The sequence below is a fragment of the Pantherophis guttatus genome, chromosome 4 (genome assembly GCF_059756535.1).
Source record: "Pantherophis guttatus breed Tessera chromosome 4, ASM5975653v1, whole genome shotgun sequence".
NCBI lineage: Eukaryota > Metazoa > Chordata > Lepidosauria > Squamata > Colubridae > Pantherophis > Pantherophis guttatus.
The window spans coordinates 36,867,898-36,895,407 of NC_142066.1; the positions used below are offsets into that span (position 1 = coordinate 36,867,898).

The 27,510-nt window shown below is 36.8% G+C and overlaps 3 protein-coding genes across 4 annotated transcripts; all 3 read left to right on the forward strand.

Annotated features, from left to right (window-relative positions):
• Positions 1–1,044: 1,044 nt before the first annotated feature.
• Positions 1,045–9,983, forward strand: LOC117669013 (olfactory receptor 14A16-like). Of its 2 annotated transcripts, none has more exons than XR_015733721.1 (3): positions 1,045–6,262; positions 7,957–8,057; positions 9,672–9,983. XR_015733721.1 is itself a non-coding variant. In XM_034423101.2 (3 exons), exon 1 carries the CDS (start codon positions 1,630–1,632, stop codon positions 2,569–2,571), a length of 942 nt encoding a protein of 313 aa, XP_034278992.2. In that variant the 5' UTR covers positions 1,546–1,629; the 3' UTR covers positions 2,572–6,262; positions 7,961–8,057; positions 9,672–9,983. The 2 variants fall into 2 exon arrangements, 1 of the variants encoding a protein (XP_034278992.2); XM_034423101.2 differs by having other exon boundaries at positions 1,546–6,262; positions 7,961–8,057.
• Positions 9,984–10,047: 64 nt separating this feature from the next.
• On the forward strand, positions 10,048–11,105 carry LOC148114016 (olfactory receptor 14A16-like). Its single transcript, XM_087891956.1, has one exon. It carries the CDS (start codon positions 10,145–10,147, stop codon positions 11,057–11,059), a length of 915 nt encoding a protein of 304 aa, XP_087748082.1. The 5' UTR covers positions 10,048–10,144; the 3' UTR covers positions 11,060–11,105.
• A 4,448-nt stretch (positions 11,106–15,553) lies between these two features.
• Positions 15,554–16,585, forward strand: LOC117668722 (olfactory receptor 14A16-like). Its single transcript, XM_034422780.1, has one exon. It carries the CDS (start codon positions 15,554–15,556, stop codon positions 16,583–16,585), a length of 1,032 nt encoding a protein of 343 aa, XP_034278671.1.
• The last annotated feature ends 10,925 nt before the right edge of the window (positions 16,586–27,510 follow it).

The following is a 27,510-nucleotide window of genomic DNA, read 5'->3' on the forward strand; positions in this document are numbered from 1 at the left end:
AGACGCTTGAGAAACTTTGCAATGCAAAAAGCTTTTTGATTACATTTCCTTTTCTCTAGAACTGATTTTAAATATTATAATTTACAACAATAACATTTGCTCATGAAGAACTACTGCCTGGCACACATGTGGATGATCATAAGCCTTGTCCAGAGAGGAATTATGAATAGTAGATCTGCTTGCCAACTCTTCATTTTGCCCAAATCTTTGCCTCCATTACTTTGCCTTTTCTTCCCTGGAAAAGACAAGAAAGAAGGAGGTTTTGCTTTTTTGTTTTTAGTTAAAAAGGGTATAACAAAAAGAGTAAATGGCTACAATACAATAAATGACCAAATAGTATCAATAAGAAGTTATTAAGTTATTAAAATAGAAGTTGTTCAATATTTTTCACATTAATATTTTAGGGGTTTTCTCCCAACCAATAACTTATCCAATAACTATATAATGATCATCAGAATTAAGACTGCTATATATATATATATATATATATATATATATATATATATATATATATATATATATATATATATATACATATACATACACACACACACACACATTGTACCATTTGTTTTGAATAAATGACTATTTGTGCATCTGTACCCTGTCTTTTGCTTGAGGATATTATAACTTGAAGAATAATAGACATGAATAAGGATAAAGCTTCACCATGTTTTTATCTGAATAAATTGTCTGCTTAAATGAGGAAGGGGTTTGATCACCCAGTCTGACCTGCCATTTCAAAGCCAAAGGTTATCACTTCAGATGCTCCTTTTCTTAGAAAGGGGTCAACTTGACATATACTTTTCAAAGGAAGCTGAATATATTGTTTATTAGAGTTATAAAAATACAAGTCTTCTGGCAGTTCATTTTTAATTAAGAGATCAATTTCATAGTACTAATGCTACTGATTACTCTTGGGAATTTAATCAACAATACTTGTCTCTGTGGTATATGCAGTCAGATTTATAAAGCACAATTTCATTAAGATGCACAATTTCTCTGTATAAACCAGCTCATACTGAGAAAACTTGATTTTTCTAGTGTTTTATTGAAGTCATCATTGATATGAACTGAGGTATGTCTTTGAAAGGTAATTTCTCTCTTTTTCTCTGTATTTTCAATAATAATTCTCTCTGTGCCATCACTCCTATCGTTCCTGATATTAATTCTTTTTTTGAAATATGGATAAAAGCTAGTATAATGGAAGCATTTTTGTATTTAAATTGATCCCACATTTAAAAAACATGCCGTTAAATCCTACTTAATTGAAAGAAGGGGAAATTTTGCAGTACATTATAATGTATTTTGCAACAGAGATTTGCTTTAATTATGATTAAACCACTGATGGAAACTATCGTTATAATTTTAAGATGGTAATACAATATATTCTCCAAACTGAGATTGATTGCTGGTAATTTCATACAAAAGCCCTATACACATCTGAAAATTCTAAACTATATTTTTGTTTTATGTCTTAGGTATGAGAAAAGGAATATCCATCTATTTTTCAGATTTTTTTACTGCAATTTTCACTAATATTAGTGCTGTTCATAATTACTACTTGATCAGTTGAAATTATTTTTACGCTTTCCACAGCAATGCAATAAATATACTCAAGAAAAAAAAATGCTTAATGCAAGTGACATCTCTACTTTTATTCTGTTGGGTTTTTCTGATCAAGTAGATAAAAATATGCTATACTTCATTTTGTATTTAGTGATCTACATAACATCCTTAATAGCAAATGTTCTCATCATATTAGTAGTGTCCCTCCACCATTCACTCCATACTCCCATGTACTTTTTCTTAATTAATTTATCTGTTACTGACCTTGGCTCTATTTCTGTGACTATGCCCAAAGCCATGATAAATGCTGTCCTGAACAGCAGAGAGATCTCTTACTCTGGGTGCATCACACAAGTATTTTCCTTATTGTTCTTTGGAATGTCAGATTTCTTCCTTCTCACAGGCATGGCATATGATAGATATGTCGCTATCTGTGACCCACTGCATTATGAAACCATAATGGGCAGGAAGACATGCCTTCAGCTGGCAGCCATGGCATGGATAAGTGCTCTTCTTTATTCAACATTGCACACTTGTGGTACCTTTGCAATCAGCTTTTGTTCCAATGTTCTCAATGATTTCTTCTGTGATGTCTCACAACTTCTGAAAATATCCTGTGACGATTCATATCTCATTGAAGTTGGATTTATTCTATTCAGTATAGTTGGTATTGCCTGTCCTTGCTTTAGTTTCATAATTGTTTCATATGTTAAGATTTTCAAGTCTGTTTTTAAAATTGCTACTTTTCAAAGACAAAATAAGGCCTTTTCAACTTGCATTCCACATCTTATTGTCGTCTCTTTGTTTGTCAGCACCGCAAGTGTTAATTTACTAAAACCTCCTTCTGTCTCCCCTTCAAATGTAGAAATTGTAATCACTGTATTGTACTCTGTAGTTCCTTCTTTGATTAATCCCATTGTTTATACTATGAGGAACAGGGAGATCCAAGTTGGATTGTGTAGTATGTTGAAATCTACTATTACATCCAGGAATCAATCATAGTGTAAAGTAATTTAGTACATTCACTTAACTGAAAAATTCATAATGTGAAGAAGTGATTTATGGTACTGGTTCAAAATTATATCATTTATTTCACAATTTTAGTTTTTTTTAGCTTCATGTGCAGAATTCCCATTAGATTATGTGGCTGCTTGATATAGCTCATTTTTTTCCTCCATGCTTTGCAAGCTGGGATATGTAGCCTTTATGGATTCTCCTTGAAAGACAAGGGAATTTTCAAACTAATCAAGGAGAGGAACAATTTTGAACCAAGGAGAAACTTCCTAATCGTGAGAAAAACCAGTGGAACAGCTTGCCTTCAAAAGTTGTGAGCGCTCCATCACTGGAGGTTTTTAAGAAGACACTGGACTGCCATTTGTCTGAAATGGTATAGGGTCTCCTGATTGGGCATGGGATTGAACTAATCAAGGAGAGTAGCAATCTGGAATTAAGGAGGAACTTCCTGTGAGGACAATTAACCAGTGGAACAGCTTGCCTTCAGATGTTGTGGGTGCTTCATCACTTGAGGTTTTTAAGAAGAAACTGGACAGTCACTTGTCTGAAATGGTATAGGATCTCCTGCTTGAGGGGGGGGGGCTGGACTAGAAGACCTCCAACATCCCTTCCAGCTCTATTCTGATTGATCTGATTGACTTCCATGGCACCTTCCAACAGTGTTATTCTGCTATTCTGATTCCAGTGCTTGAAATGCAATACTTAACCAGATTGCATTCTATTTGCATGATATCCTAACCTTCATGAAATTCTATATCTATGTTTGTACATACCTCTATCTGTTTAATTTATGCTTCCTTTCAATCAAAATCCACTACTCTGATGTAATAGGTATGATTTGAGAAAGTGATTACATGTAGTTAGTGCAGTGTTATTATAAGTATTCTGAAGATGGCACCTGCAAACATAACACAGAAGCAACAAGAAATAAAACTGGAAACAATGAAAAATAAATGGAAAGTTTGGATAGTTGAGAATGATAGATCCTGTGATTCCCTTCAGCCTAGTGCAAATGAACTGCCTCTCTGTAATAGGATTTCAGGATTTCTAAATATTGATAAAATATTGATCTAATGCACATTTCTTGTGGTATAATATAAAACAATGTTGTTTTGACTAATATATTTCTGGAGGTTTGGTAATTCAGAATCAACTTAAAGAATGAGTAGAAAAATATAAAAGGTACAAATGTTTACAGACATGTAATCATTTGGGAAAGTGATAAACCAGAATGTGCAGTTTCAATAGAAAGGTTTGTATGGCAGGAAATGATGCAAATCAGAATAAAATTATCTGTTTTAACCATTTTCAAAATAAAAAGCCTATTTAAACCTGTTTCTGCCCTGTTTTTCAGAATATGTTTTTGCCAAGCATGAAATTACAAACCTTCCACTTTCCTTTATATTCATTTCATTTGAGAGATTACCTGCATTTGATGCTGTCAACTCTCCTGTGGAGCATTTGCAGGAATTAAATCTTAAGAACACCTTTTTAGGAGAGTAGTCAAGGGAAAACAGTATTTGAAGCCATGCTTGCTCCAGTGTAGGCTGTCATAGGGCTTATTTCTTTTCCCCCCATGAACTTGACAGCTAAGTGAAACTACAGTAGTATCAATGTCACCCATTGGTTGAAGTGTGATGTCAGGATCTTGATGACCCCCAGTAATACCTTAGAATCTGATACGAAGCTGGAGAAGCAGCTGAAGGCTGTAATGCATTTTATAGCATGAAAAATGGTTTAATAGAACATAGCAGAAATTGCTCATAGCTGCCCTTAATGGCTCCAGCTTTTACATTAAAATGTGTATTATAGTTTTCTAAGCTCATTTGGAACCAGTGTCACCAATTCCTTAGATCACTCCTGCATTCCTTTCTTTAGCTAGTTCCCTTAATATTCATATCAGAACTGATCTTGGATGTACCACAGCTTCAACTCTTATGAAATTGGTATGATTTGAGAAAGAGTTTGTATGTACTTGGTCAAATGGTAAGCCAAGAACTCTGAAGAAAGCATCTTCAAGCACAACAAGAAGCAAGAGAGAGAAATGGAATCAGTGGGGAAAAAATGGAATCTTCTGCATTCTTGAGCATGATAGATGACCCTGAGATTAATTTCTGGAGTTCTGTTTTGTTAAGGAAATTAATCTAATGTACATTTCCAGCAGAGCAATGTAAAACAATGATGCTTTAATTTATGTATTTCTCTATTGTTTGACAGCATTCTTTTTTCCCCTGTGGTATAATTACAGAGTCTAAAGATGAAAATTGTTCATCTTCCTGTTGATTAATTTACCTCTGATCAGGATGAGTTTTCCAATGGGTAGAGAAAGGAAAAGGAGAATATAAAAATTCATTTTGTGAATTCTCAATTCTATGAGAATTCCTTTCTCATCGCTATTGGGATTTACTATAGCCAACTTGACTAACATCTTCTCAATGTATTAGGGATTGATTTATCAAGTGTTATTAATTGTAATTACCTTGGTCTCTTCTTTAATGTTAACTTTATTTGATATCTTACCCACCAATATTCAGGCTTCCCATTCAAATTAGATAGAGGACATAATTTAATATCATAAATTATGTTCCATTTAAGATGTTTGAGAAATGTGTTAATGCAAAAGCTCTTTTGAGTGCATTTCTTTTTTTAAAATAGTACTAGTCTTAAATATTATAATTTACAAGAATAACATTTGCTCACAAAGAGCAAGTGTATGATCTTCAGTTCACTCCTTGTCCAGAAAGGAATTATAAAAAGCAGATCTACTTGCCAGCTCTTCATTTTGCCATAGTCTTTGTTCATCACTTTGCCTTTTCTTCCCTTTTTTGAGAAAACAAAGACGGTATATCTAATTTGTTTTAGTAAAGGATATAGCAAAAGCAGTAATTGGTTGCAATACAATAAATGACCAAATTGTATCAATCATAAGCTATTAGGATAGAATATTTTCACATTAATATTTTAGGGATTTGCTCCTAACTAAGAACCTATTGAATAAGTATCTAATGGTCATCAGAAATAAGACTGCAATACATGTATTGTAACATTTGTTTTGAATAAATAACTGTCTATGTATCTGTATATCTATTTTATGTGGGGATAATATAGTTTGAAACATAATAGACATGAACAGAAATGAAGCTCCACCATATTTTTATCTGAATAAATTATCTATTTAAAAGGAGCAAGTGTTTGATCACCCAGTATGACTTGCCATTTCAAAGCCAAAGGTTATAATTTAAGATGCTCCTTTTCTTAGAAACAGGTCATCTTGTATGTAAGGACATAGACATTTCAAGGGAAGCCCAATATATTGTCTGTCAGAGTTATAAAAACAGAAGTCATCTGGCAGTGCTTTTTTTTATTATTATTAGAGATTATTTCAGAGTACTAATGCTACTGACTACTGTTGGGAATTTGTTCAAGAATGCTTGGCTTGTGGTGTATGCAGACAGATCTATAAAGTGCAGTTTCAGTGAAATACATAATTATTATGTGTAATCTAGCTCATACTTAGAAACATGAACTTTCTAGTGTCTTATTGAAATCATTATGGTTATAAATTAAGGTATGGCATTGAAAGGTAATTTCTTTCTTTTTCTCTATATCATGCATGATCATTCCAAGAGACAGGGAGGGAGAAAAGGAATACAAGATCTGCCCCATAAAAGCTCATTTTGTAAGTCAATTCTATGGAATTCCTTCCTTGCTTCTATTAGAGTTTACCATGGATGACTGAGTTAGGATCAATCCAATTATATAAATATTAGAATTTATTTACAAAATTTTATTAATTCTAATCATTTGGCATTTTCTTTTATATTCACTTTACTTGATATCTTACCCACCAATATTAAGGCTCCACATTCAAATCAATTAGAAAATATTACATATTATAAATTCTGTCCCATCTAAGGTGCTTGAAGAACTTTATAATGCAAAAGGTCTTTTGAGGAGCAGTTTGTCTTTTATAGTACTTTTATTAAATATTACGATTTATGACAATAAAAATTATTCATGATGAACAACTGCCAGGATGATCTCAACCCCACTTCTTGTCCAAAGAGGAATTATAGAGTATAGGGTTACATGCCGACTTTTCATTTTGTCAGTTTTTCATTTGTTCCACAGAAGTCCCACTTCTGAGTGCAGTTTCCCATGCAACATTTTTATTTTTATTCAAAAATTCAAAAAAGAAAAAAAAGGAATTTTTTTTACAAAAACAGAAAGAAAAAATAAACAGAACATTAAAAATGTTCATTAAAAAACACAAACACATATACATACATTATTCTCCCCAGTTGAATACTGATAAATATATTATAACAATATTAGTTCCCCCTCCCCTTGCAAAGCAGCTGCAGCATTTCTTAACTTCTAACTCTATTTGCAACTTATTATCTTAATAATTTATATTAATATTATATTAATTTATTATATTAATAACAGAATGGTTAACAGATAAAACAAAATTCAAGTTTCAAAACCATCTGTTACCAATTCACCACAGCTTCTTATCTATCCCAAATTAACTCTGATTCATCCCAGATCAAATATCTTCATTTGCTTCTTAATAATATCTCCTATCAATCTGGTTGAATATGGTAAATCCATTCTCCAAAATCAATTTATCTTCTCAGAAACATCCAACTGAAATTGTTGTCCAATTGAATATGATGTCAATTTCCAAAAAACTGAAAAAAAATTATGAAATTTTGGTTTTTGGATTTGATAATTAACTGATTAAATTAACTGATTAAGAGAGTTGGAAGGGACTTTATAGGTCATGTAGTCCAAACCCCCTCCTCCCACTCAAGCAGGAGACTCTACACCAATTCTGAAAAATAGCAGTCCAATCTCTAATTATTTCTATCTCGAATTCCTAATTATTTGGGGATTATAGAAATAATGTAAACTATTGTTAATTTTAGAATGTTTGATACATGTACCAAAGAAAATTTGAAATAATTATTTTTCTTCCTTCTTTACTTTTTGCACTTTTAACTTACTTTCAACAATCAATACTTTAGAAAGCTAAAGCAAAAATAAAATTCCAAATGAATGAAACTCTTCCAGGTTATATTTCTGGCAGGTTTTCTGATTTAATCTAGGTTTGAATTCTCCATTGGAAAGTGAGGTTTGGTGAACTATTGGTAAAATGAAGATGATTAGATAATCAGTGGGTTAACTGATATTAAAATATTCTCAAATACAGCAGCTGTTAAAGGCCTAACTACATCCATAAGAACTCAGGTTGATTTTTTTAAAAGAAATTATCTAGTTTGATTGCATATTTTATTTAATTGCCTCTTGAGGGAAACAAAAAAAGATTAATAAGATTGCTGAATATAAAATCAATCTTTTCCCCTGAAGATAGATCTGAGCAATAGTCTGATTGCATCTATTGAAGAACCAATGTTTAACAATCTAAAAAGAATACATCAAAAGGCACAAGAATTCTATGAAGAAAACTAGTAAGTATAGCATGGAAAGTATATTTGCCATTTTACAGAAAAAGCAATTCCTGTCTTACTGAGATTTATTGGCATTTATTTAAATCTACATTAAATTATTGTACGTAGCTTAGGTACTATAATTTCTACACTGAGAAATGATCTGTATAACTTACTATTCTTTTATCACAGAATAAGTTATATGAATGAAGACAAAAAGGAGAGATCTATTTTTAGTCATTTAGTCGTTTTAGACCTAAAAGTTAAATTAAAAGTATTATGAATATAAAAAAAAAGTCCGGTTATTGTATCCTAAATAATAAATGGAGTATGTATTAGGCAAGAAAATATTTTTCAAACATGCTGATACTAATGATTAATGACAGAGATAGTTTGCAGAAATTTAGAAACCTATTTTCAACATTGAAATAAAATGGATTTAGTGAACTCAGTTGTGAACTCAGAGTGAAATTGATCACTAGTAAGCAAATTAGCATAATCAAAGTCATTTTTAGTTTCATTTGTACATTTTGGATTAAAAGTGTATAAATGTTGTAATATTGGTTAACACTGTACTATTGAAAAGATGCTGATCTTATATTGATAAGATATTACCTTATTTCATTTCATATTTAGAAAATATGCATTATTATTATTAATAATAATAAATAAATAAAATAATAAAAATAATAAAAAATTCCTTATTAATTTGGAAAGTTTAAAGGTGGTAGTAGTTTAGCTAACATATAGATCAAAATCGGTTATTGTCCAACTTTCATTAAAACTAGAAAACAATGAAAAATAAACTAAAAGTAATTCAGTATAAGAAAAATATGAATTTTGGCAACCAAGATTCACAGAACTATAGTATGGTATCATAGATTTGGAAGAATTTATTTAGGATATTAAATCCAATGGAGAACCCAAAGTAGAGTATATTTGACAGATGGTCACTGCTTGAAAACATTCCGTGAAGATAAATCAGCTCCATTGTTGGCAATTGGTTCCCATATCAAACTGATCTTACTTTTGAAACCTTTGCAAAGGTTTAAGATAAGGAAATGTTAACTGGAGAATTTTGATTAGAATATGAATATGTCCTCTTTAGCTGTCATTTCTCTTAAGATGAATATGCTTTCCTCCTCATGTACTGTAATTTTAAGGACCACCTGGTCAATGCCAGTGTGAATTATAATGTTTTGTCTTGTAAAATTATAATGCACCATTAATGTGTTTAGCGGTATTATCATATAGATATAACTGGTTCTCAACCCTGGCAATGTTAAAGTAGGTGGATTTGAACTCCTAGAATACCCCAGTTGAAAACACTGGTTTGAATCATTAAGATATTTTTGTCAATGACAACATTCCCAGACTGACCATTAAAATCTCTCTCTCTCCCTCTCCCTCTCCCCCCCTCTCTCTCTTCCTCCCCTCTCTCTCCCTCCCACCCTCCCTCTCCCTCTCCCTTTCCTTCCCCCTCTCTTTTTCCCTCTCTCCCTCTGTATATGTGTATGTGTGTGTGTCAATTGTTTTCATTATGTGTGCTATACAAATTCAGCCAATTGAAAGTCCATTTCTTCAATTTTTTCAAAGTAAAAGACATAACAACTAATTCTATTGTTTCCCTACTAGGTTTGCATCCAGCCTTTCCTTAAGGTGCTCTCTCTATATTGGATTTCTGTCTTCAGTTCTGTTTTCCATTATTGTAACAATTCTTTAAGAGTGATAAGAGACACTTACTGGTCCAACAACTCCAGGGAACTTCCAGTTAAAATGACTTGAAAAGATCTTTCAAGTCCTAGGCAAACATTTTAATATATACAACCAGGAAAAGAAATGAAAAAAAAGAAGAACAACATTGTGATTTATGGTATGGTGTTTAGTCAAGGATAATTTGAAATATATAAATAGTGCTGTAATTAGACACAAAATGTATTGCATCCATTTTCGGTACTGTGTTTTCATTCTTTCAATGTTTTCCCACTATTTTTCCATTCTGGTCTCAGACTGTATCAAGTTATATATGCTCACTGTTTTTAACTAGCTACATCCCCAACCTCTGTTTATAAATTAAATTGAGTTAAATTAAATTAAGTCATAAACTAATGGATAATACAACCACAGTGCCTTACTTTTTGCTCCTGGAATTCTCAAAAAATCGGCATTTGCAGATTTTACATTTCTTTTTATTCTTTGTGTTATATTTGTCAACTATAACAGCAAATCTTCTCATCATCACTGCAGTAGCTATAGATAATAGACTGCATAACCCCATGTACTGGTTTCTGATGAATTTGGCTATGCAGGATCTGGGCTCAGTTTCTATTATTGTTCCGAAATCCATAGTGAATTCCCTCATGGACACCAGACACATCTCTTACTTAGGATGTGTAGTTCAAGTCTTTCTCTTTGTCTCATTCGCAGCTTCTGATTTATCCCTCCTGACAGTCATGGCATATGATCGGTATGTTGCCATTTGCAATCCACTGCACTATGAGATGGTGATGAATTGGAAAACCTGCATTGAAATAATAATTTTAGTGTGGATTATAAGTCTTCTCTATGGAACATTGCATACTACTGGCACTTTTTCAATCCTTTTTTGTTCTAATGTTGTCAACCAATTTTTCTGTGAAATTCCACAATTGTTAAAACTATCCTGCTCTAGTTTCAATCTAATTGAGATTGGAGTTATTGTGGTAAGTGTCATTGTAGGAATAGGTTGTTTTATTTTTATTATCATATCTTATGCCATGATTTTCAAGGCAGTGCTAAAAATTCCTTCTGAACAAGGGAGGCAAAAAGCCTTATCAACCTGTATTCCTCATCTTATAGTAGTGTTTATGTTTTTATTAACTGGATTTTTTGCTTATTTGAAGCCTCCCACTAACACTCCATCGTACTTAGATTTTGGGTTGACTGTTCTATATTCCCTTCTTCCACCCCTGTTCAACCCAATCATCTATAGCATGAGGAATAAGAATATCAAATTTGTCCTTTCTAAACTCTTGAGGTTCTAAAAAATTCTTTAAGTGCTATTTATAGTCTATTCAACAGAAAATTATATTTTCCTGTCATTAGTCACTTCTTTGACTAAAGCAGTAAATTGGAAAGGGAGACATAGCTTCTATGGAGGCAGATTCAACCTCTTCATCTAGAAGAATTGAATTCCAGTAGTTGCTCATCAAAAATCCTGCATCTGTAATTATTATTAATGCACTTTATAGATGTTAAATGTAGATGTCTGGCAATCTCTGGCATGCACAAACTCACAAATCCTGATTTAATGAAGTAAAGATCAAGGTGCAATGTTATGAAAAAAAAAAAAACTGCAACAGAAGGAAAGTTTAAATGATATGCTCTATTTTTCCCAGTGCTTTCCTAAGTAAATTGGCTTCCCCTTTAATGCTTGCACATAACATAACTAGTTAAAGCTTTAGTTTTTCCAGAAGTACACAGGACTCTACATTCTCCTATCCTTAAATGGTCATTTGCACGTACATTTTGATATTTTGCACCTTTGAGTCAGTCTTAACTCCTGGTGTCTTCTTGCACAAGTCCATGCATTTCTCTTGGCAAGCTATTTTCAAAGGGGTTTGCCATTGCATAGGGTGGATTAGAACTCACAGGTTCCCTGTTCCTAGCCTGAAGCTTTAAGCATCACATCAAACTGGTTTTTACATACTTTATCTCAGGAGTACTATCTCTTTTCCTTAGAAGTTATTTGGAAATATTAGATACCTGGCAATGTGGGCAGGATGGATAATCTGGCACTACCTCAGATAATTGTGATTTGATAATCACAAGAAATTGCAAAGGCAAGAAGTATAATTAGGATGATGCATAATTCCAATAAAATATCATATAAGTTTTCAGAAATCTCACAACTTCATACAAATTGGAAGAGCTGAGATATGCTCCCTGGTCCAACACCTGAACGAACAAGTGTAAATAGATGTATATTAGGATGAAATGTGCTTGAGAATGTTTGAATTTCATCAAAGGTACTGATAAGGCATATCAAACACCATATTTAGATTTGTGGTTATCTATATTATTTTCTGCTTAGAATAAGTGTACTTCAGAAAGATGTCATATGATTAATGGAATTACCTAGGCAACATCAGAATCTTCCTTTGATGAGGCTGAGGGGCTTTCAGCTAAAGGGATATGAAATTTTCTTGTATGTTTATACTCCTCTATTGAATATTGCTGTCTTTTTTTCCTGCATCATTTGTGGATAATTCTTATCATTATGCATTGTTCTCCTTTGCTTAATAAACTCAACATTTACCCAATTTATGTGGATATTGCTTTCTAATCCATCAATCTCCTGTTCATATTTTTGTGTGGCAAAAAGGAATGAGTCAAAACCCTTTCAAACTGGTTCTCACCCTCTTTTGTAAGTATACATGAATGTATTTTGAAAAAAATATATTAAGAAAAAAACATAATCAAAGGTTTGTAGAATTGGAAATGACATTGGATGTGTTCCAGCTCAATGCCCTGCATAGAGGAGGAAACCTCAGACCATCCCAATCAACCATTATATTTATCTTCTTCTGTTTAAAAACAGTTGTATCTTTTTCTGGGCTTGCATATCTGTCCTCTACAATCTTCACCTGCATCTGAAGAATGTCACAACTGTTTCAAGAAGTTTCAGACGATATTGTGTTCATTCTCTTGTTCATTCTCTGAAGCAATTTTTAGAATCAGATGCAAGCAATTACACCGGCTGAGTACATTTAGAGATACACAATTTAGATTTCTTATTTTTCCTACAGTTAAACAGCAAGAGGGAAAAGTAGAAACAATGAAAAAAATGGAAACTTTTAATTAGTTGAGGATAATAGAAGATTTTGAGATCCCCTTCAGCCATTAAAGAAGTTTAACATCTTAACCTGTAGCTGAATTACCTTATATTATACAAGAGACGAGGTCAGGGGTGAAATGCTCCCGGTTCGGACCGGATCACCCGATCCGGTAGTGATAGTGGTGGGTGGTTTGGAGAACCAGTAGCAAAAATCCCTGCCCACCCCCATCATGCCCAGCTATGCTGTACGATCATCAGAGGCTTTTTTTTTTTACTTTTAAAAGCACTTTTTCTACAACTTCTTCCACCAAAAAAATGCTTTTAAAAGATAAAAAAAAAAGCTTCTGATGATCACACGGTTCAGCTGGGATCTCAGAGGCTTTTCAAAGCATTTTTTTCTGCAACCTCTTCTGGGGAAGAGGTGGTTAAAAAATGCTTTGAAAAGGCTCTGACGATCAGGCAACACAGCTGGGATCGTCAGAGCTTTTCAACCTCCTCTTCCGCTGAAGAGGTTGCAGGAAAAAATGCTTTAAAAGTCTCTCTGACGATCCCAGCTCAGTTGCCTGACTGTCAGAGAAACTTTTCAAAGCATTTTTTAAAATGATCAGGCAACTCAGCTGGGATCATCAGAGAGACTTTTAAAGCAATTTTTTTCTGCATCCTCTTCAGTGGAAGAGGTTATTAAAAAAATGCTTTGAAAAGGCTCTCTGATCCCAGCTTTGAAAAGGCTCTCTGATCCCAGCTGTGTTCCTGATTGGCAGAGGCTTTTCAAAGCATTTTTTTGCATTTGCAGAAAAAATGCTTTGAAAAGTTAAAATAAAAAAAAAAGTTGGCCACACCCACCCAGTCATATAACTCCCCCCACCAAGCCATGCCCACAGAACCGGTAGTAACAAATTTTACATTTCACCCCTGGTCGAGGTGGCACAGTGGTTAGAGTGCAGCACTGCAGGCTACTTCAGCTGCCTGCTAGCTTCACTTTGGCAGTTCAAATCTCACCAGCTCAAGGTTGACTCAGCCTTCCATCCTTCTGAGGTTGATAAAACGAGGACCCAGATTGTTGGGGGCAGTATGCTGACTCTGTAAACCGCTTAGACAGCATTTCTTACAAGGTGGCTCCTGTATGAAAAGAGAGAGAGAATGACAAAGGAAGAAAGAGGATGGGATAATGGAAGAACAGATATTTGTTATGGGGTGAAGAGTGATAAATTTGATCATATTTGTTGTTATAAAGAGCAGATGTCACTTCTGAAAATATTTTTATTTGCTTTTACTATTGTAATAAAATTTTTCAATAAAATATTTTCAAAAAATATTAAGGAACACCGAATTCCCTCTTTAATTTATATAGAGAATTGTTCAATATATTTCATATCAATTTTTTAGGATTTCTCTCCATCTAGGAACCTCTCAAATAAATATCTAATTATCATTATCAAAGATGGCATATCATGGATTTTAAATATATTCCTATCTATCTATGTTATGTCTGTCTTATGTCTGTTGATGATATACTTAGTTTGAAATATGTCAGGCATGACCAGTGATTGAAGTTCCACTCCTTTCTATGTGAATGTAATGTTTGTTAAAAAGAAGCAGAGTTTTGATCACTCAGATTGGCTTGCCATTTCAAAGTCAAAAATCATCATTTTGTACATTCCTCTTTTCCTGTGGTGGTCATCCTGTATTTAAAGACATATACTTTTCAAAGGAAGCCACACATATTATTTCCCAAAGCTTTAAAAGCACAGGACATCTGTAGGCATATTCTTGCACTTCATATTTTTGTTTGAAATATATTTCAGACTCCTAATGCTACTGAATACTCTCGGGAACTGATTAATTGATCCTGGGCCCTGTGGTATTTTTAGAAAGATGTATAAACTGCAGTTTCAAAGGACACATAATGATTCTGATATCACTCAAATCATATTCAGAAAGCATAAGTCTTCCATTATTGAAGGCACCATGCAGCTAATCTAAAATGTGGAATTGAAGTAATTTCTTCTCTATATTCTATAAAAGCCATAGTGGCACAGTGGTTAGAATGCAGTACTGCAGGCTAATTCATTGCTCACTCCAGGAGTTCGATTCTGAACAGCTCAAGGTTGACTCAAGCTTCCATCCTTCCAAGGTTGGTAAAATGTAGACCCAGATTGTTGGAGGCAATGTGATGACTCTATAAACCACTTAGAGAGGGCTATAAAGCACTGTGAAGTGGTATATAAGTCTAAGTGCTATTGTTATTTCACATAATTATTCTCTCTGAACAATCTCTCACATATTTATTTTGGAAGCATAATCCATGGTATAGCACAATGAAAATGTTTGTGTATTAACTTTGTGCCCAAATTATTCAGGAAATGTTAATTTCTACTAAATTAAAGAGGGTGCTTTGATCTCATGGGAGAAGAAGTTAATTGATGAAACAATTGAAAATATTCCAACGGTTAAAGCAATATATTATCCAGATTGAGCTTGATTCATTGTGACTTTATGGAATACCCATGTCCATATCCTTAATTCCTAAAATCTTTTTGTATCTTAAGTAGGAGAAAAGGAAGATACAACTATATTTCAGTTGTATTTTATATGTATATTGCAACACCCATTAATTTTATTGTTATTCATAATTACTATCTGATCCGTTGAAATTATTTTTACTTTTTGCACAGGAATACAGGAATCATTCTCAAGAAAAATGCCTAATGTAAGTGAGTTCTCTACTTTTCTTCTCCTGGGTTTTTCTGACCAATTTGAGCAAAATATGCTATATTTCACTCTCTTTTTAGTGATCTATATAGCAGCTTTGATAGCAAATGCCCTCATCATTTTAGCAGTGTCTTTCCACCAACAACTTCATAAACCCATGTACTTTTTCTTAGTGAATTTATCAGTTGTTGATCTTGGCTCTATTTCTGTCACTATTCCGAAAGCCATGATAAATGCATTCTTGAACAGCAGAGAGATCTCATACTACGGGTGCATCACACAAGTATTTTCTTTATTCTTCTTCCTGATCTCAGATTTGTTCCTTCTCACAGGCATGGCATATGATAGATACATTGCTATCTGTGACCCACTGCATTACGAAAGCATAATGGACAGGAAAGCTTGCCTTCAGCTGGCAGCCATTGCATGGATAATTGGTTTTCTTTATTCAGCCTTGCATACTTGTAGCACTTTTGCAGTCACCTTTTGTTCCAATGTTGTGAATCAGTTCTTCTGTGAAATCCCACAGCTTCTGAAGGTATCATGTGATAATTCATACCTGATTGAAGTTGGAGTTATTCTATTCAGTGCATTCATCGTCTTTGGTTGTTTCAGTTTCATAATTGTTTCATATGTGCAGATTTTCAAATCTGTGTTTAGAATTCCTACTTCTCAAGGACAGAGCAAAGCTTTCTCAACTTGCATTCCCCATCTCATTGTTGTCTCCTTGTTTATCAGCACTGGAAGTGTTGCCTATCTAAAGCCTACTTCAGACTTTCCTTCAAATATGGACACAGTAATCACTGTATTATATTCTGTTGTTCCTCCTTTGATGAATCCAATTATTTATACAATGAGGAACAGAGAAATCAAAGTTGCCTTGTGGAAAATGTTTAAGTGTGACATTACATCAAGGAATCTATCATTATTGTTCATTTCCAAATGGTTTTCTAATATTAAAGTATTATTTTTAGAAAGAAAAACCAATTTCACAAACAGATGGCACAATGAAAGTAAATAGCATGTTTATTTGGGCTGCCTAAAACTTCCATTGGGTAATTCAATTCTATGCATTCACTCCACTGGAAAATCCATAAGATGTACTAGTACTTTATGTTATTAGTTCAAAAGTATGTTATTTCACTTTGGTGTTTTAGCTGTTTTAGCTGCAGGAAACTTTAGTTTAAGTTCCTCCATGCTTTGTAAGATGGAAAATGTAGCCTCCATTAATTCTCTTTGAAAAGCAAGGCAGATCTCATTGATTAGAGTGCTTGAATAGAGATAAAGAGAGTTTATATTTTCTTTGTGCAGATATTATATCCTTATCTCTATGTAGGTTTATATCTACATTTCTGTATACAATATCTCTAGCTATCCAATAAATGTACTTAAATCTGTTTTGAAAAAAATGCTTCACAATATGTTAGAAAATAAAATAATAGATTTATAGGGTTGGAAATGAGCTTGGAGGTCTTCCACTTCAACACCCTTTACAAGGGGTGGGGGGAATCCTCAGACATCCCAAATAATTGTTCCAAGCTCAACTACATCAACCTGCAACTGAATTCCTTTTTGGGCATTGGGTATGATTATTTGGTATGGGAATTAGGTATGTCTAGTTCTTCAAATTGTGTACTTAATTAAAACTATAACTGAATCCATCCACTTTGCTAATAATCTTCTTTCTTTCCAAAAGTACATCCACCTGGGATAATTTGAGTGTGGTTATTTGTGCCTTAAGTGAGACTTCTGAATTGATTCATTTGATGTTCCATTGGTTTTCTTGGCTGTCCATGGCATTTTTAATAGATGAGAGGAAGAAAATGTAAGCAAGAAAAGGGGCACAAATGGATTTTACAGAAGAATCCAGTATCTATATGGACTATGGAAGTAGACAATAATGTTGAACTATATAAAGAGCTTAAATGAATAATAAACACACACACAAACCCACATGTCATCATTATATTATAGGAAATAGAACTAAACACAAATTTTCTAACAAAATTGTAAAAAAAAAATGGGTGGAAGATTACTTTGAATCTCTTCAGGAGAAGAGAACATTTTCCAATTGCTTTTTAATGGCAAAATTCTTCTTAATTGAAGCATGAAAAACCAGGGAAGTTGAAGATATTTGGGTAGATTATATAAATACTATATCACTTATAGTAAACACTTAAGGCTCTTTTCAATAAGTACATGTATATTCAATAAGTACCTGTATATATCTCATTTTATCTTCACTCTTCTCATTTGAAAGTTTTTGAAGCAAATTCTCTTCATCTGATTAAATGAGAATATATAAAAACTAGTAAAGTAGTATTGGGAAGCAGGTGGGGAATAAAAACAAAATTTTCTCTTATAAAAACTCATGCACTCCTTTAAAAGCTCTATGAATTTTTTTAAAAAAAATATATTTGTCTTAAAATGTTATCGGGAAATATTCTAATTCCTTTGAAACTTCTCTGATTGCAAGAACAAATTAAAGTTAGTAAGTGAACTTCTATAAATGTTAAGTTTGCTGGAACTTTTTATATATTGAACCATATTTTTATAGGAATTGAGTTGGAAATCTCAATACACATAGGGACTTGTTGCAATAGATAGAGTTTCTCTTTCTCATGGATGTCGTAGTTCTAATGTCAGAGAGAGGAATGCATGGAATTGATGAGCAACCACCAAACTTTCTATAAGAAGCCTTAGATTGGAATGAAGCAAGAAACAAAGCCTATGAGATGAAAGTAACTTAATTGACTGCCTGGACAAGTTGGTGCAATTTTCTTGGCAAGATTTTTCAGAGATGACTTGCCGTAGTCTCGTTGGAGGACTGAGAATGACTGGCCCAATGGTACCAAACTAGTTTTGTTCTTAAGGTGGGACTAGAACTCCCAGTTTCCCAGTTTCTAGCCTGATGCCTTAATCACTATCACCAATTGGCTCTCTAAATGCTTTAAATAAACATCCTCAAATCAGGACTAGTAGGTCAGGAGTAGAAAAAAATATTTGAACACTAAATTGCAGCATAAGGAAAAGTCATAACTCTTGACTGTTATATAGCCCTCTGAATGTGATGATATGTTTATAACTATTCTCTCATTGATGAGCTTCCTGGGGAATCTTTGCTTTTACATATGTCCACTTTCACTACTTGCCCACCATATCAGTACAGCAACATTATCTATGACTGAGCTAAGAACATCAAGATGTGAAAGCAAGTCAACCTGATGAATCCATACAATACATGAGAAAAGAGAGTATTTCAAAACATGGAAAAACAAAAGGTATATGAATCTTTCAGTCTTATTTGGTAAAATATCAGTCCTTTAATTAGTTAATTTGGAAAAAAGAAGTTCAAACAAATCATAGAGACCACAGTTTAAGGAATTATCTAACAGGATTGGAGAATTGTCCATTCATTTTCCAAGATTATGTATGTAATTCTTCCTTTAATGCTAATTCTGTAAGCAGCAGAACAAATAATACTTTTATTAAAAATGATCAAGATCCAACTTCAATTTTTTTGTATCTTAAATGTATTTATTTATTTATTTAGAGGACTTAAACAACTGCCTATTGTGTATATAATGATTGTCACAAGGATACATAAAAACAAGGATAAAAACAGAATTCTTCCCCCCATGGTTAGTCCATCATAACATGTACTATGGTGCAGGTATGCTACAGGATGGCATGTACTACAAGCACCACTGGTTTCCTAAAAGTGGCATAATGAGATAACAATAGCAATAGTACTTAGACTTATATACCACTTCATAGTGCTTTACAGCCCTCTCTAAGGAGTTTACAGAGTCAGTATATTGCCCCCAACAATCTGGGTCCTTGTTTACCAACCATGGAAGGCTGAGTCAACCTTGAGCCTGGTAAGATTCAATCTGTCAAATTGCAGGCAGTCAGCAGTCAGCAGAGGTAGCCTGCACTCTAATCACTGCACTACTGCGATATTATTGAAGCCCCGGCCCTTTTTGCATGCATGCTGTGCAAATTAAAAAAGAACAGGCTTTTGGTCATTGAGTGTTGCAAGATTGTCCTTCAAGAGTATTGTCTCTTCTAACTTTCACAGAAAGTGAAGCACTGCCAAATTAGATCTAAAATACAGGAATAAATCTTACACTATAGGGTTTATAGATTTCGACTGAACAGCTGTATCTTATGATTCTTGATTAATGATTTTTTTTCTTTTTATGTACACTGAGAGCATATGCACCAAAGATAAGTTCCTTGTATGTCCAATCATACTTGGCCAATAAAGAATTCTACTCTACTCTACTCTACTCTACTCTACTCTACTCTACTCTACTCTACTCTACTCTACTCTACTCTATCTATTCCATTCTACTCTATTCTATTAAACATTTATTTATTAAAACTATTACAAATCAGTTCAAACACCCTTCTTTCCAAATAAAGTATTTACCAAGTACTTGAAAGCATATACTTGCTTCTATGGGAAGGAAAATAAGGTCTAGGACAACTTAACATGGCCAACTTACCACATCCAATTTGCCACTACCAACTTGCCAACCCGCTGCAGTCAACTCACTGAGGGACAAGTTGCTATGACCAACTCACTTCAGTACAACTTACCACAGAACAAGAGTTACACTATTATTGAAGAAATTGTGGAATTAGAGATGGGAAGGCTTGGAAAAAAAAACCTGGAAAAATAGGGGGAAAAACAGGGTTTTTTTCCATTTTTTTCCAAATGGTTTTTGGGTTTGTTTTTTTGTTTTTTGTTTTTTTGCAAAAAAATTTAAAAAAAGGAGTGTGAAATATGTTCTTCAGTTGCTTCTAGAACATTACCAAGTGTTTCTTCACCAGCAGCATTTTCAAGTAAGGAAGTGTTGCAAACCACTGCTTCACAAAAATACACAATATCTTCTTTTGTAGATAAAATGACACCTGAAAATCAAGAGAAAATTGATCATTCTCTTGCAAGAGAGTGTGCTTCTGGATCAGCATTGTCAATAAACTTAAAATGCATATTGTCAGGGAACTTTTAAATTATTACAACTATCATATCATTTGCCAAGCAGATGTTTCATGAGCAAGCTTCTTTTGGAGTCAGAATATGAATATATGATGGAATCTGTACAAAGAAAAATCAATGAAACAGTATGTCATGCAGATGGATGGGGAAGGAATCATCAACTTTGTGATAACAACACCTCAACTAGTCTTATAGAATAGAATAGACTAGACTAGACTAGACTAGACTAGACTAGACTAGACTAGACTAGACTAGAATAGAATAGAATAGAATAGAATAGAATAGAATAGAATAGAATAGAATAATTGATTGGCCAAGTGTGATTGGACACACAAGGAATTTGTCTTGGTGCATATGCTCTCTGAATACATAAAAGAAAAGATACATTCGTCAAGAATTGTAAGGTACAACACTTAATGATAGTCATAGCGAAACAGTCAATATAAATGCTTTATAGAAGCATTGAAACTAGAGGGAGCAGACATATTGCAGAGTATATCAACAATGAAATATATGCAGTTTTAGAGAAAATTGAGAGTGGTGAAGTATTTGCTTTGCTGATTGACAATACAAGTAATATGAAAGCTGCATGGAAAATCATAATGAACAAGTATCCACATATTACTGCAACAGGATGTGCATCTCATGGACTAAACTTACTTTTTAGTGACTTGAACTGAATTTGAACTGAATACCCTTCAAAGGCTTTATAGAAGAGCTAAAGAAGTTATCAAATATATAAAAGCTATTCATGTTGTCACTGCAGTCTATAGGAAGAAGCAAGAAGAAGAAAAAATGCACAGAATAAAAAAGTGATACTGAAGCTCTGTAATAAAACATATTGCAGTGGAGTGGTGATCTCCTTTAAAAGTTTATTAAAAAACAAAGAAGCTCTTCAAGTAATAGTAATAAATGAGGATCTTAAAATTCCGAGAAACGTAAGGAACACTGTGCTTGATGAAGAGGTGTTTTGGGTTTAGCTGCAAAACTCCCTACAGATTTTAACAATTTTTTCAGCAATTCATGCATCTGAACCAGATACTGCACTTTTATCAGAAATTCTTAACCATCTGGCTATGATAAAAACATCTGTTTTTGAAAAACTGTAAGTGCATCTCCATTTACAATTGCTGAAGAAAGTAAAGTGGAAGATTTTATTAAAAAATGAGAAGAATTTTGATGCCATCCAATACATGCTGCGGCAAATATACTGGATCCAAGATTCAAAGGCAGTGGTGTGAGTGATGAGAACACATTTTCTGCATTTGATTGGATTACAAAACAAGCTGCTCATTTAGGACTTGATGTTGGAAAAAAAACTTTCAAATGTTGCAGAACATAGAACATCTTCAGGGATTTGGACAGGAATGCATTCTGGGATTCTGCAAAACATATCCCTCCTGCAACATGGTGGCAAGGTCTCTGCACCATACAACTTCTGATACCTCTTGCATCTTGCTTACTGAAGATTCCTGCATCTTCTGCTGCATGTGAAAGAATCTGGTCTCTGTTTGGTAATAGTCATACTAAATGAAGAAAGAAACTGACCTGTGAACGGGTAGAAAACCTTGCTTCAATCCGTGCAAACCTAAAGTTTTTAGAAGTCCATGAGAAAAATGACAAAGAGGAAGAAGAAATGGAAAATGATAACGTCATTCAGAAAATGAGTTAGAATAAACTGCATGTATATATTGTATCTTCTGTTTCTTTTCTTTTTTTAAAAGCACCACTCAAAAGGCAAACCTTCTATGGAGCTTAAATTTTGAGATAGACATTAACTTTAATTGCTACAGGTGTTTAAGGACCAAATCTAATTAATTTTTATGTTGAAAGTTGCTTGCTTTTGTTGTTGTTGTTGCTTTTGAGGGAAAGGGTGGTTACTTGTTTACTGGAAGCATAATAATTTTATATACACTGCATTTCATGCAATTTGTAAAACTACTTCACACTGAACTTTTTTCTCCCAATTTTTCCAAAGTTTTTATTATTATTTTTTCAGAAAAAAAAGGGGGGGCTGTTTTTTTTCTCATGGTTTCAAAATTTTCAAAAATTTTATATTTCTTGGAGGAATGTAATCATTAAAGAAAGAATGCAAAAGGGGGGACAAGGTGAAATGTGAATGGCAAAAATTAAAATATTTTTTAAAATTAATTTAAATATTTAAATTGAATTGTTGAATTGTCCTATAGCAAGTTGTCCCACGGTGAGGGACCATGGTGAGTTGTCCCACAGTGAGAAAGCCATGGCAAGTTGGCTGTGCTGATTTGGCTGCAGCAAGTTGCCCCATTCCAAGGAAAAGGGGCGTTGGTCCTACCTGATACGCCCCTTCTCGTTGAGTGGAGACAGCAGCCAGACGTGGGTTGTGCTCATTGGTCAGAGGATGGACTGAGCCTGGAATTCTTTTAAATCCGCCCCCTGTTGCTAGGGCTCCCAGCTTTTGTCGAAGGAAATCCAGACTCGGTGTGTGGAAAGAAAAAGACAGTCAACAATAAATCAATAATACAAATAAACATAGATGACCAGACTGAGTTCAGGGTGGGGCTGGCTGCTGTCTCCACTCAACGAGAAGGGGCGTATCAGGTAGGACCAACGCCCCTTCTCCCTTGAGGGTGGAGACAGCAGCCAGACGTGGGACATACCAAAGATCACTGTCCCAAATCACGGGCGGGAACAGTCTGGGCAGAATACCCCTCCCGGGCCTCAACACGGTGTAACACTCTCCTCCCAAAATCAGCCTCCGCCGAGGCGAACTTATCCAGTTTATAGTGTCTGATAAACGGGGAAGGAGATGACCAAGTCGCCGCTCTGCAGATCTCGTCCAAAGAGGCGTTTGAAGACCAAGCCGCCGTGGTCGCCGCACTCCTGGTAGAATGGGCTGTGACCCTGGAAGGAAGAGGCAAAGACCGAAGTTCGTATGCAGTCGCAATCGTTGTTCTGATCCAACGCCCCACCGTGGAAGAAGTAACCCGTTGACCTAAAGAAGACGGTAGAAATGAAACAAACAGTGATTCTGTTCGTCGAATAGTCGCAGTCCTCCGGATGTAGAGTTCGAGCGCCCGGCGGACATCCAAGGTGTGCAACCGGCTTTCCAGTGGGTTGGAAGGGAATGGATAGAAATCTGGAAGAACCAGTTCCTGCAAACGATGAAAAGGAGAGTTAATCTTAGTCACAAATGTAGGATCCAATCTGAGGACCACACGATCCCCATGGAAAACACATAAATCCTCCTTAGTGGAGAGCGCTGCTAGTTCGGAAATTCTGCGCGCTGAAGTGATAGCCACTAAAAAGGCTACTTTGCCGGATAACAGACGTAAACTGACAGAAGCAAGAGGTTTGTATGGTGAGTCCATAAGGGAATCCAGCACCAGGGCGAGATCCCAGGAAGGATATCGATGTAGTACGGGAGGACAGAGGTTGGTTGCCCCACGGAGAAATCGTCGGATCAGAGGCTGCTGGGACAACAAATGAACCGAATTATATGTCAAAATGGAAGAAATAGCAGCCACATGTCTCCGGAGGGTGTTTGGAGACAGCCCTTTGTCCAACCCCGACTGTAGGAAGCGCAGGACCTGTAAGATGGAAGCCTGGAGGGGGGAAAATCCCTGAGTCTTATACCAAGAAGCAAAAGCACGCCAAGTAGCGGAATAAATCCGTTGGGTAGATGACCTCCGAGATGCCTGGATGGTATGAATTATGTCAGACGGGATGAGGTCCCGCTGTAGAGTTTCCCACTCAACCGCCAAGCGGTCATCTGAAGCCACTGGGGGTCCGGATGTAGAATCGACCCTTGGCTGAGGCAATCTGGAGTACAAGGAATCCTCCAAGGCACAACACAGAGAGATGCATGAGGTCCGCAAACCACGACCTCCTTGGCCAGTGTGGAGCCACCAGGATGATCTCTGCCTGTTCCAGCAGCAGTTTCCAAATTACCCTCGGGATGAGGGGAAAAGGAGGAAAGGCGTAAAGAAGGTACTGTGGCCAAGGAGTGCGCAGGGCATCCACCGCTTCCGCTTGATTGGACGGAAAACGGGAAAAGAAGCGAGGTAACTTGTTGTTCTGGTGGGATGCAAACAGATCTATCTTCGGACTCCCGAAGCGAGCAGTTATACCCTGGAAAAGGAGAGGATGTAGGCTCCATGCTCCATGGTCTATCTGTTGGCGGCTCAACCAGTCTGCTGTCAGGTTCGAGACCCCTGAGATATGCTCCGCCTTCAAGGAGGCCAGATGTTTCTCTGCCCAAAGGCCTAGTCTTTTGGCTTCCCGCATCAGTGAAAGGGACCTGGTGCCCCCTTGGCGATTGACATGTGCCTTGGCAGAGGTGTTGTCGGTGAGGATCAACACGTGCTCGCCGGAAACCAGAAGATGGAATGATCGAAGCGCCAGGTAAATTGCTCGCAGCTCCAGCCAATTGATGCTGCGGGTAGTTTCCACCGTGGACCACGTACCTTGCGCCATCTGATTTCTACAGTGGGCTCCCCATCCGAACATGCTGGCATCGGTGGTCACTGTTACCCACTGGGGGTCCAGGAACAGACAGCCCTTGGAGAGCGTTGGAGAGAGCCACCAGCGAAGGGAGGAGAGCACCTCCCTTGGAACTGCCACCTTGGTGAGAGAGGATCCCCTGCCCGTTCTCTGAAAAGGCAAGAGGAACCATTGGAGGTCTCTAAGGTGTAACCTGGCCCAGGGAACAATCGAGATGGCCGAGACCATCTTGCCTAGGAGTTTTGAAAGAAATAAAGGGGAAGCCCTCCTATCTTTCAGGACCTTAGTTACCATGGATCTCAACCCGGCCTGACGATCCGGGGAGAGAAAAACTCTCCCCTGCTCCGAATCAATAATGGCACCCAAATGCAGTATCCTAGTCGAGGGAGTTAGGTGGCTTTTCTCCACATTAACAGAGAAGCCGTGCGACGCCAGTGTCTGAATTGTAAGACGGAGATCAGACATGGCCTGCTGATATGAAGATGACATAAGGAGGATGTCATCCAGGTAACACTGGAGACGAACGGCCTGAAGCCTGAGGTGAGCCGCCAAGGCCGCCAAAATTTTTGTGAAGCTACGGGGAGCAGAGGAAAGGCCAAAGGGCAAGGCCGTGTACTGGTAGTGAACCCCAGCATAACAAAAACGGAGGAACTTCCTATGGGAAGGGCGAATGGGGATATGGAGGTAAGCCTCCGTGAGGTCTATTGAGCAGAGGAGATCGCCCCTCCGAACACCGTCTAGGATTGAACGTAAGGATTGCATTTTGAACCTTCTATAGATTACAAACCGGTTCAAACGTTTAAGGTCCAGAATGGGTCTCCACCCACCCGATGATTTAGGGACCAGGAAGACCCGAGAATAAAACCCCTGTCCCGCCTGATCACAAGGCACATGTTGGATGGCATTGATGGCCAGCAGATGACTGATAGCCGCCTCCATGAGAGATCTACGCTCGGCTATGTGGGACAGGGGGCAGCGAAGGAAGGACAAAGGGGGGGTGGAAACGAATTCGATGGCCAATCCCGATGAAATGGAGGCCAGGACCCAGCAATCCGAAGTAGTATCCTCCCAAGCTTTGGTGAAGAGGCCCAATCTTCCACCAATGGGAGGACCGCATGGACGACTAACGACGGCGACGGATGGAGCGACCCCCTCCCCCTCGAAAGGGCTGCCGGGAACCGAAACCCCTCCCCCTGGGAGGTCTGTCTTGGAAATTCCTCTGTCTAGGGCCTAAATACCCCATATGGAAGTTACCCATGGAACGGGAGGAGCCCAAACCGCCCTCCGAAGATCTCATCGGGGGGCGAGGACCATAAGGAAGAAAACGGGGTTCCCCTCGTCGAAAAACAGCAGGTAAGATCTTTCGTTTGTCCTTGGTTTCGATAAGAAACTTGTCCAAGGCATCACCGAACAACTTCGTGCCCGAAAAGGGGACAGAGGCTAGGCGCCACTTGTGTCTGGCATCCGCCTGCCAGTGACGAAGCCAGACCAAGCGACGAGCCGCAACAGCGGAGGCCATGGATTTTGCCGCAAACCGCGTAGCGTTCAAGGTGGCGTCCGCGGAAAATTGCACCGCAGCAACAATCTTGTTGAGGTCTTGCTTCAACCTTGAGTCCTCCGAAGCCATCTTGTCTTGCAGCTGGCGAAGCCAGAGAAGCGTGGCTCGATTGAAGAAGGAGGCCGTGGCTGCCGATTTAATGGCCCATGCTGCCCCTAGGTGAGCCCTCTGCAGGACCTGCTCAGCCCTGCGTTCCTCCGGCCTTAGACCTTCCTCCGGATCCCCTGGCAGAGATGACGCCGAAAGTAAAGCTGCCACAGGGGCGTCAAAAGTAGGTGTCTGCAGCAGGGAATCAAGGTCTGGGGACACAACAAAATTCTTTTTGTCCGTGGAGGACGGTATCGGTACCGAAGATGGGGCGGACCATTGCTTGTGTATGACCTCTAAAAAGAGAGGAGGGGTTGGGATCGTTGTTATCGATTTAGGTTGTTCCGCAAACAACGGGTTCAAGGAACCTGCCGTAGTTGCAGGTTCTGGAGTGGGAGATGGACCCAGCTGGGCTGCATTTACCGCTTTAAATAATAGCGACTTAAAAAGGGCCTGGGGAAACAGACCAGTAAATGCAGGTTGATCTGCGGGCAACCCCTCATCCTCAGATAACTCTGGTTCAGGAGCTTCAGTGTCAGCCTGGATGACATGATCGCTGACACAGGAAATTGCTGGGGAATCTGAACCCGCCAGAGAAATTGCATCTTCCATATTAAAATCCTCCATAGGCTCCTCAGATACAGAAGGCGCAGGCTGGAGGGGAGTTGGTGTCTTAGCAGGAAAACCACGCTCTGCCAAGGATTGCTGCACCGCCACAGTGATCATGCGCTGAATATCCTCAGGTCGCCAAGAAACCTGAGTTTGACCAGGAGCCGGACTGACCTCAGTAGAGGTTCAGTCCGGGACAGAA

What these genes read in the sequence shown, in the direction of transcription:
- LOC117669013 (XM_034423101.2), top strand. Translation starts at nt 1,630, where the DNA reads ATGCTTAATGCAAGTGACATCTCTACTTTTATTCTGTTGGGTTTTTCT.
- LOC148114016 (XM_087891956.1), top strand. Translation starts at nt 10,145, where the DNA reads ATGGATAATACAACCACAGTGCCTTACTTTTTGCTCCTGGAATTCTCA.
- LOC117668722 (XM_034422780.1), top strand. Translation starts at nt 15,554, where the DNA reads ATGCCTAATGTAAGTGAGTTCTCTACTTTTCTTCTCCTGGGTTTTTCT.